General features: G+C 35.0%; 1 protein-coding gene across 1 annotated transcript; it reads left to right on the top strand.

Annotated features, from left to right (window-relative positions):
• Window positions 1-1,006: 1,006 nt before the first annotated feature.
• Window positions 1,007-10,594, top strand: LOC105777038 (uncharacterized). The gene is made up of 5 exons (XM_012600081.2): window positions 1,007-1,281; window positions 2,549-2,717; window positions 3,094-3,826; window positions 10,025-10,194; window positions 10,277-10,594. Exons 2-5 carry the CDS (start codon window positions 2,622-2,624, stop codon window positions 10,472-10,474), a joined length of 1,197 nt encoding a protein of 398 aa, XP_012455535.1. The 5' UTR covers window positions 1,007-1,281; window positions 2,549-2,621; the 3' UTR covers window positions 10,475-10,594.
• The last annotated feature ends 420 nt before the right edge of the window (window positions 10,595-11,014 follow it).

Here is an 11,014-nt window from a genome sequence, read left to right as displayed (position 1 = left end):
TTAATATATTTTAATAATTATTTAAAAAATATCTAAGATGAACCTAGGCAAATGGTTGTCCATGTTCAAATGAACGTGGACAAAAGTTATCTAAATTCATCATGGATGTAGTTTTTTTAAAATAATTATAATTTTTTATAGTAAATTATTTAAAAACTATTAAAATTTTAATAATTTTATAAAAAATCTTATAAATCTGACTTTTTTACTTCAATGATATAAAATAATAATTAATAGCTTAAATAGTATGTCCATGAGATTATTTACCAAAATGGTATGTTTGCTACAGCGTTCTGGTGCCGCTTGACAAATTAGCAGCACAATATTGAAATGTGAAGACCTAAAATATTCAAGGACCTAATATGAAAATTTTCCATTTTAATTGATTGCTAAAAAAAGCTTTTAGGGTTAAATTGCTTCATAACCCCTTCTTATTTACTATTTTCTTTTATTCTCCTTCAACACAAAAAATAGATAGGCCTATTACCAATTAGTCCAAAAGTTTTTCTACCAAAAATATTTTTTGTAAAAGATTTGATTCCAACTGAAAATAAATTTTATTTATTTATATTAAAAATATACATTTTCAAATTATTTTATTCGGTTAGAATAATTTTTCGAAAAAGAATTTTACAAAAGAATTATTTTTGAAAAGCAAATAAAATTTATTTCCAGTTTTAATTGACTTTTTACAAAAATATTTTTGGACTAATTGTTATTAAACCTTTCTATTTTTGGTGTTGAAGGAGAATAAAAAAATTGAAAAAGTCAAATCATGCATATAAATGAATTTTTTTAAGGAAAAAAATCATTTTCTAATTTATCTAATTTTTAAATAAAAGAACAAAATGTTATAACAGGTGGAACGAAAATGGAGAGGTCTACATCCTCTCAAGTCTCACCGTGAAGAATTAAAGAAAAAGAAGACATATTTTTGGGGATGGGCCCACAATCGGGATTAGTAAACCTTAGTTTTATGGTTCTGAGAGAACGGAACGGACACGCTTCTACCAATAACTAAATAACATGTGATCAAAACTCTCTCCACTTCCCCTGCCTTTCTTCCATTTTCCTTCAACCCAAAGCTTTAAACAATAAAACAAACAAAATATATTGGCTTGGGTGTTTATGATTCCCGACCACACAACGTAATCCATTTAACTTTCCCACCCAGCAATCATTTAGCTTCTGCTTTCTTCCATCTTCTCTACCTTCAATCCATTGTTTTAAGAGGAAACTGGAAGGGGGATTTCAGATAAAACTCTCTCTCGCCTTCTATACGTATGTTCACTATCTAATTAATTTCCATCAAGGGTTTCTGTTTTGTTTTTTTGGGCTTGCTTCTTTTCCTGGGTATTTTATTATGTTTGTCTTGCTTCTGGTTTTCATGTCCTTTGGCTTGCCTGCTAACTTAAACTTATTTTCATTTTGGATTAAAATGATCTTTCGTTTTAGTTTAGTGTACGGTCTGGCGTCGAATTATGTAATTTTAGCTGAAGCTGTTAATGCTTTAATGGGCTTTGTGTGCTTAAAACAGTAATTTGTTCGCTTCAAATTATTGATTCTAAACTCTGTTGATCTTTCTAGGGTTTGATATGTATAATTTTTTTTACTATATGTGTCATTTTTACCATTGATTGCATCTGTAGAATTGATGTTTCATAGTATACATGTTTCCTGGTATTGGAATCCTGGGTGTTCATCAAGTGTCTCCCACTTTACCAACTCACATTGCACTACATGGGGGAAGACTTGAGTTCAAACTTCCGAGATGACATTGTTGGAAGGGTCAACCATGAATTAGTCAAGGATTTCAGAACTGGGCCAGTGATCGAACCGGTCAAACCACCGGTTCTTGGTCTGACCAGTTTATAGTTCAACCCCCTTTTTGGACCATTATCCCAGCCAGTTCCCAATCCAACTGGTCTGGTTTAGAAAACAGTGGGATTAGTTTCTATGGACCATAAAACAGACATGAAAGATACCTTGGTTCCACCAATAAAAGTCTTCTACCTTTTCCTGTGATTCATGTTTTGTGTCTTTTGGTTAAAACTTAACAAGTTTATGCATCTAGTAGAGGCTTGGCAGAATGAAGACCGGAAATTAGGACAAATTGAGTATCAATGAAGATTCCATGATTTTTTCTGTTTTGCTTACCTTTTAAATTATAAATTTTGGCTCAACTTTGATGTTGTTTGAGCATGAGAGGAGACCACATGGTGGCCTCCGAAGAGACTAATGTAAGTTATATAAGATTCAGACAGTGACTTTTTGTATGTCTTGGCGTTAAATGATTAGTAGAAGGCCTTGTTCATTCAAATAGGTCACCTAGGTGAGCAATTAGATTAAGGGCCTTCTCTGATTAACTCTTTCCTTTTTGTCAGAGTTGGCACAATGTGAATGCAATTACTGAATCTAATTATACTAATTTAAGTTATTTAGCATATCCCTGTTGGGCTATGATATGCGTGTGTGTCTAAACTGAGCTTCCTAAAATGTTGGTTCTGTTCTGGTAAGAGATTAGTAATTTAAATCTACTTATGTTCAGATAAGCGTTTCGAGGTAATTGCAAACAGAAGAGAGTGGAAGAAATCCAACTGCTGTTCTGCTAAGGTTGATTGATGGTCATTATGGATTTAAAAGGTATAACTTGGGTTGGTCATGTATATCAGAAATTTGAAGCCATGTGCCTAGAGGCAGAAGAAATTATGTACCAGGTATGCTCCATTAGATAATCTTTCTCTTGTATCTTCCCCAACCTTTTTCATGTCCAAAGGAGGTTCTATGCTTTCAATTCATGAGAACCCTGGTAGAATGTTGTCACACCTTCTCAGCATTTGATCTTTTTCCCTTGTTTTTGCTGTGTTCCATATAAGTAACTGTCTTTGGCACAGCTTTCTTGCAAAATTATGTATTACTATGTTTGGGCTTCTTATTTCAGTTAACTTGTATCTGCATAGAGCCTTCCTTGTTACGCCATGTTGATGTGCTTGATACTCACTTGTAGCCTTTGATTCCCCACCCCCTTAAGTCATATGTACTCTCATGTAAGTTTATTACAGAATTCCATTGACTCATTATATTTGGGAACAGGACACAGTTAAATATGTGGAGGATCAGGTGCAGACTGTAGGTGCTAGTGTCAAAAGGTTCTACTCAGATGTAATGCAGGATGTGATGCAGGATTTGCTTCTCCCATCTTCATTGGAGCCTGTGAAAGCAGTGGCTGCCTCTGACACGGCAATAGAGAAAAATGTTGGGACATTCAAAAAGCCTCAGGTAGGTTTAAAGGTGGCTGCTGTGAAGGATGAGGGTGAGCAGTTAATTGAAGATTCAGAAGTAACTTCTGATGTTATTGAAAATGCTGCCCATGTGCCTTCGTCCTGCCAGCTTCACATGGTAGATAACATATTTCACTCTTGCCCTCGGAGTTTTATGGAAAGAGAATCCTCTTACTTTCTTTCTAGGGAGCATAACAACAGGAGCATGCTTGTCAAGGCAAATGTTGAAAATTTACCTGCAGCTGGGGCTGAGACAGTGTCTGAAGTTGCTTGTATGGGGAATGAAGTCGGCAGGTTGTCATCATTTTCTGGAAATGCTAATGCAATCATTGAGGAGTCATGTCAGCAGATACCCAGAACATCAACCCGTGTTACAGTTGGAGAAGATGATTGTGACTCAATAGAAGAAAGTTGTAATGAAATTGAATCTGCAAGTGAGTCTGTGCCTGAAATTTTAGACAATGATTTACAGTTTTTTGAATCGATTGGGATAAAAATGGATGGGAGATGTTCATCCTCGGTAATTGGATCGGCAGAACCAAATGGTGAGAATTCCTAACTTTATTGCATTAAAATTTTTCCTACGTTATTGTTGCTATTGTTGATTTAGATTTAGCAACTGCAGGAAGTTGTTCAAATGCTGGAATGATTTCTTTAATAGGATGCTCACTGAATAGTGACAGTCAAGAAGAGGAATTTCCTATAAAATTGATTTTGCTTCCTGTCCAAGTATCTATATATCATTTACCTACAGTTCATAAACTTTACTGTTAAGAAGATTAGAAAAGTTCATTTCTTGGCATTGGTAGCTATGATTTTAGTGAAATTCTTCCAAAAGATTCAGCAATTCCGCTACTAGTATTTTCTTTTTGGAACATGACCATTAGTTAACAATGGCAAGCCATCTTTGTTTCTTCTAAAGCCATGCCAATTTCCTTTTTCTTATCAATATTTTTTGTTAACCCTTTTGGGGTACCCTTTTTTTTGGCTATTCTAGGATATAGTTTCCCAGATGATACTTGCTTTATTTGTCCTTGTTTTATTTTTGCTAAATGTTTTATATTGTAGCTGTTACAATTTAGTACAATCTCAACTAGTTTAAGGGACATCTTTTATAATGCATTGATAAGGAAAATTTTTGGTGTGTTAAATTTTCTATGTGTTCAATAGCTTAAAATAATTGTTAATAAAAATTTCAAAAAGAAAAATTTTGAATAGGATAAGTCTGTAATTTTAATGCTGAACATGTTAAGTCGATTTTCTTTTAAAATAATCTATGTTTGAACTAATTTTTCTTCTTTTCAGTTACAAAAACATGAGATATTGAAATCAGCCCTTTGAATTTATCTGGAATTATCAATAACAATATAAGATTTATGTTAATAAGGTTAAAAACATAAAATGATTAATTTTCAAAATCCAACAAGTACAGTTGTCAACAATATAAATTATATTTGGTGCTTAATTTTTATTAACATGCCAAATAATACTTTTAGTACAAATTAGTTATTATAATTGAGTAATCTTTTTCCTAGTTTATCAAACTATACCGAAGTCTCCATGTATAGAGAAATCCTATTTATGCATTATGACCTTTGACTTCGAGCTTATAAGAGTACTTCAAAGCATTTTTCCTCATGGTTTTTAGGATTATACATAAAGTTATGTTATATATAACAAGCTTTAGCTAAAATGGTTTGGCAACACCATTCTAAAATGGGTCATGTTGAATTCAGGTGTTCAAGAATAAGGTGTGGTTCTAGTTTTGAAAGTCTTTTCCCTGCCTACCTTCTCCCTTTCCACCTGCCCTTTTACTGAACATTGAATAAAATTGGTATCAAATCCTTAAATATGTTATTCTTTTTCCATTTCGCTTAATGACTGTTATTTATCTGGTGCTTTCTCTTTGTTTGCAATTGGAGCTTTTATGTACTAGTTGCAGTCAACCCTTTTCTTTATAATTTGAGGAACTTTTATTTATTAATGGGTCATGGTAGAACTGGAATTTGTATGCTGGAACTCATATAAAGATAAGGTATTCAATTTTACAGGTTTTGTTATGTTAGAGCCTCCTAGTACTGGTTTTACCACTTTAAATTGCGATTGTTGCATTGCATCTTGGTGAGTCTCGTATATTTAAATTTGTTTATGATTGGTGGCTGTGATATATGTACCGTATGTTGGGTTTTTAATTTCTTATGTGTAAAAACACTCAGAGGAAAAATTCTGTTATATTGCTACTGCTTTAGTTTACAGCTTTATAAAGAGAAAAATAATCATTTTAAAGGAAATAAATCCTAATCCCTAAGAATCAAGAATTGATATCGTAATTTCCTAAGAATCAAGAATCGAGATTAGTTTCTATTTACAAGAGATCACAACAGATTTCTATCCTTAATTATAGGATTCCAATACCATCAGATTTCTATCCTTAATTATAGGATTCCAACACTCCCCTCAAGTTGGAGTGTAGATGTTAATCAAACCCGACTTGCCACTAAGTTCTTCAAACATGTTTCGCTCAAACTTTTGGTTAACATGTCGCAACTTGTTGTCTAGTAGGTAGGTAGATGATGCATACTTCTCCGAGTGTACTTTTTCTTTTATAAAGTGACGATCTATTTCCACATGTTTGGTCCGATCATGATGCATGGATTATGTGCTATCTTGACAAAGACTGGTTGTCACAAAGACATCTTCATAGGTCCGGTAAAAGGCACTTTTAGTTCTCCCATAAGTCTTTGTATCCAAACTCCTTCGCATATACCATGAGATAGTGCTCGATACTCGCCTCTGCCTTGCTGCGTGCTACCACAGATTGTTTTTGCTCCTCCACGTCACGAGATTACCCCAAACATAACTACAATAGCCGCTTGTAGGCGTCTATCATTAATGAAACACCGCCTGATCTGCATCGATGTAGACTTCCACGCTTCGGTTGATAGTCTTCTTGAAGTACAGGCATCTCTGAGAGGAAAAATCGTCATCTTCTTGATGTGGCTCGAGCCATAATGTTCACTATAAATGTTCCAAAATACTTGTGGGAGAAGTCGCCTCATCGCTCGCTATCTCATAAACCGAATGCCATCAAAGATCCTCAATTTCCAAACATAACTACAATAGCCGCTTGTAGGCGTCTATCATTAATGTAACACCCTGATCGCATCGATGTAGACTTCACGCTTCGGTTGATAGTCTTCTTGAAGTCTGAGCCTTTACCAGAGTTCCTTTTAGGTATCTTAGTATTCTATATGCAGCTTCCAGGTGCTTCTCCCTCGGGGCATGCATATACTGGCTAATAACACTCACACTGAAGGCTATGTCTGGACGGGTGTGAGATAGGTAGATGAGCCTTCCTACTAGACGTTGATATCTCCCCCTGTCGATTTCTTCTCCATCCTCATTAGTTCCCAATTTGAGGTTAAACTCCATAGGAGTTTCGGCTGGTTTGCTGCCCATGAAACCAACTTCCGACAGTAGATCAAGAACATATTTCCTTTGGGAAATGAAGATACCTTTTTTCGACCTTGCTACCTCCATACCAAGAAAATATTTAAGACTCCCCAAGTCTTTAAGTTCAAACTCTGTACCAAGAAATTTTTTCAATCTCAAAATTTCGCTCGAGTCATTTCCTGTTATTATTATATCGTCAACATAAACGATAAGGATGCAGCATTTACCCTCTTCCGAGTGCTTGTAGAACATGGTGTGGTCTGCCTGTCCTTGAATGTAATTTCTGCTAGTCATAGCTTTTGCAAATCGGCTGAACCACGCTCGTGGAGATTGTTTCAGCCCATACAAGGACTTCTTCAACTTACACACTTGGTTCTTGTTTTCTTCAAACCCTGGTGGGAAATCCATATACACCTCCTCATTTAATTCCCCGTTTTGTTGAGGAGTGTCAGGACAAGAGCTTTGGTGTATAATGCCTTGGTCAGAAAGGTATGGACTTAAGACAGAGTTGAAGTATTCTCTCCCATTGTCAGTACGGAGGGTATGTATGGTAGAGTTGAATTGGGTTCGAACCATTGAGTGAAAATTTTGGAATACTTTGGGTGTTTCAGATTTTTCTTTGAGTAGATAGACCCAATAGACCCTAGTATGATCATCAATGAATGTTATAAACCATCTAGCCCCTGTAATATTTTTCACTCATTGGCTCCCCATAGGTCACTATGGATTAACGAAAAAGGTTGGGACTGAATATGTGGTTTTAATGGGTATGGCACACGGGTATGTTTAGATAATTGGCAAATTTCACACTTCAAGGAATTAATACTTTTATTTCAAATAACAATGGAAGATGTTTTTCAAATACACAAAGTTTGATGTCCTAACCTACGGTGCCATAACATAATAGTGTCCTCTTTTGCGATGGATAGAGCCAATCCCCTTGTGTACTGTTTTTTATTCCAAATATATAGTCCATCATCAACTTTAGCAAGTGCCAATCATCCTCCCGATTTACATTCTGTATCACACAACCAATTGCGAAAAATTCAACAAGAACATTTTCATCCTTAGTAAGTTTACTAATTGAAAGTAAATTACAGGACAAGTTTGGGACATGTAGGACTTTATCGAGAGAAAACTCTCTGTCATTTGTACTTCTCCTATTCCATACGGTGAGTAAGAACCGCGACTATGCGGATTCGGATTTGTTATGACAAGGAGTGTAGGTTTGAAACAACGTGGAGTTACTCATCATGTGATCGGGGCGCTTGAATCGAGTATCCAAGGAGATTGATTATTAGATTCAAAAGCAATGTTGAGGGCAGTACCTTGAATGGCTAGAGATCCATGAGTGGTGGGAGTACCAAGTATCTTATGGAGAGTCTCAAGCTGTGTTTTGGTTAAGCGAACATCAAAAACATCATCAGCAGTAGTGGAGGAATTAATTTCACCTTGAGTGATTCCCTGATTGATATTCTGAGTTATCTGTGATGTCTCAGTTTCAGAGAAAATTTCATTGATATCACCCATTGGAGGACTAAACCGAAGGAATTTTTAAGAAGGGAAATTAGAGAAAAAAAATTAGGATCGAATGAATCCTAAAGCCCTGATGCCATGTAAAAACACTCAGAGGAAAAATTCTGTTATATTGCTACTGCTTTAGTTTACAGCTTTATAAAGAGAAAAATAATCATTTTAAAGGAAATAAATCCTAATCCCTAAGAATCAGTAATTGATATCGTAATTTCCTAAGAATCAGTAACTGAGATTAGTTTCTATTTACAAGAGATCACAACAGATTTCTATCCTTAATTATAGGGATTCCAATACCATCAGATTTCTATCCTTAATTATAGGGATTCCAACATTATGTGATTCTCCACTATGTTTACTTAGTTGTTACATTCTTTGTTCAAGCCCTTTCAATAGTTCAATCTATGTTATGCATCAAATTGTAAACTGTATTTGTTTCATTAGTTCAGTATTGGAATTTGAGCATTACTTCTTTTCATTTTTTAAAGTTGATAAAGTCTTGAAAATGACTCAGACTAAATCCTTCTTTTATTTGTTTATAACTTCTGATCATCTCGAGGTTAGCTTCAATCAAATTTGAGGTGTTCTCTTTACTGCACCAAGAAGAAACATAAGTTATTTTCCTTAGTTTGCAATGAAACATCCCCATAGCATGTTGCCTTTATTCCCACCACCTGCTAATCATACACTTTATCATGTTGCATGATCAAACTTTGAGACCGTGCCGTTATTTCCTTTTGCTTATCATTTCACGCATTGGATCTCCAATAAGGCTTCAAAGTTCAAACACCTGAAGCTGGTAGTAATTTGCGACTCTGGATTTTGTGGTTTCACTTGGCAGGAAAGAACCGTTAGAAATATCTAGGTTTACTTATGATTATTTTGGTTGAAAGCTTTACTTGGTCAAAAAGCATGTTTGAAAGGGCTTTCATTGGTTAAACTTGCCCCTTATTTATGTGTGATAAATTACATTTCTGTGTGCTTGGACTCTTGAGGATGGAATTATTGCTTTCATTTGTCTTTTCACTGTCGGGAAGATGCTCTTAGAAATTTGACTTCTGTTGTTAAAGAGGGTTTTTTTTTCTTTTTGTTTCTTTGGGCGTCAGTTTTGGTCCAAATATAAGTCATGGATGGAACTCATTTCAGTATAGTCAATGGAGGTAGTCTCTGTGGAGGTTTTCGGGTAGAGGTAATACTATGATTGGTACCCACCTCGGCTCCAAGCCTAGCCCCAGACCTAATGTGTGCCTTTTACCAATATCCTAGTTTCTAATGTACTCTATTGCAATATTGCAGTGGATAGAAGGGAATAAGTCATAAACTATTGGATTATTCCAGTGAAATAAAACAAAAATAAAAATGCGATGGATAGGTTACTGCATCTGCCTCTTCCCCATGACAAATTTGGGTGCATATACTAGCACTAAGCTTTACAAATCTTGGCCAGAAAAAAGTATTTCCAGTTTCTAAATTGTTTTGTGAAAATGCAAAAATTGCTTCATATTAAATAGTTTTAAATATTTATTATGTAAAATAAATAACAAAAATATTACAGTAAGATAGTATCTTGTTCAATTATGTATCTTGTTCAATTATTACATCTATTGTATTATCATCTTTAAATCTATACATTGAGTCAGCTTTAAATATATAAATTCTTGGGAAATTATTACACAAGTAATATATGCAAGTTTGTTTTTTATCTTTGTCTGTTTCTGCTAAGCTGTATGGTATAATTCGTGTGGTGAACTTTGCAGGACAATCAAATAACTGGACCATGGATAGCTCAGGGAGTGCTGTTGGTAGGAAAGAAAGTGGAACAGTTCCACCATTGGATAAAACAGGAGTTGATGAAAGTTGTATCATTGTGAATGAAGCTGAACTTCATTGTCATCCTCATAGGCAAGGCAAACACAGACCTTACCAGGTGCTTTCACATTCCTGTTTGTTTTTTCATGCTGCTCCTGCCCCCCTTGTGATATTCAGTTGATGATTCCCTCTTCTTCCAGAAAAAGATTCGTGATGCTATTTCTTCACGAATGAGGTCAGCAAGGAAAATGGAGTACAAACAACTTGCTAAATGGTATGGGGATGTTGGAAAATGTGACGAGGACTCCAAGGGGAGCTCAATGTCTGCACAAACAAGAGAGACTACAATGAGATCATCAACTCAAGATTTGTTGGATTCAGAGTGGGAGCTTCTTTAAGTGGAGGATGGCAGCTTTGTATACATCTTTAAGTAAAACCTTGCTGAAATGCTGATCAAACTGTACCCAAACTTACACTTCTATAATAAGATTTACAATAATGTTGCTAAAGGACAAGAAGTTAATATCGAAAGGTCACAATGGTCTGATAAGAACAAGACCTTAAAATACCATATTTGAGTACGTAAATGATCCATTGTTGTCATGAATGGCCCAAACTACAATATAGAGAGAGCAGTCTTTGAAGCAATTAGGCGATATACGGTATATGTAATAGAGCAAAACTCATGGCCCAATTTGTTTATTTATTAGGAACATTTTTATCAATAGAAAGAGGGTTTGAATTGGCAATAAAAACTAAAAAAAAGTGATAACAGATATAATAAATAAACTTTTTCCTTATATTATTACAATAATACTCAAACAAAACATAAAAGTTGATAACATCTTGGGCAGTGTACACAGATGGTTGTGTAATTGGGTAATTAAATGGGGGCATTCAGAAACCTTATCACTTAGCGATTAGAGTTGGCAAATGGA

The sequence above is a fragment of the Gossypium raimondii genome, chromosome 10 (genome assembly GCF_025698545.1).
Source record: "Gossypium raimondii isolate GPD5lz chromosome 10, ASM2569854v1, whole genome shotgun sequence".
NCBI lineage: Eukaryota > Viridiplantae > Streptophyta > Magnoliopsida > Malvales > Malvaceae > Gossypium > Gossypium raimondii.
The sequence above is the reverse complement of the archived record's forward strand: the minus strand, read 5'-3'. Positions and strand labels throughout refer to the sequence as shown.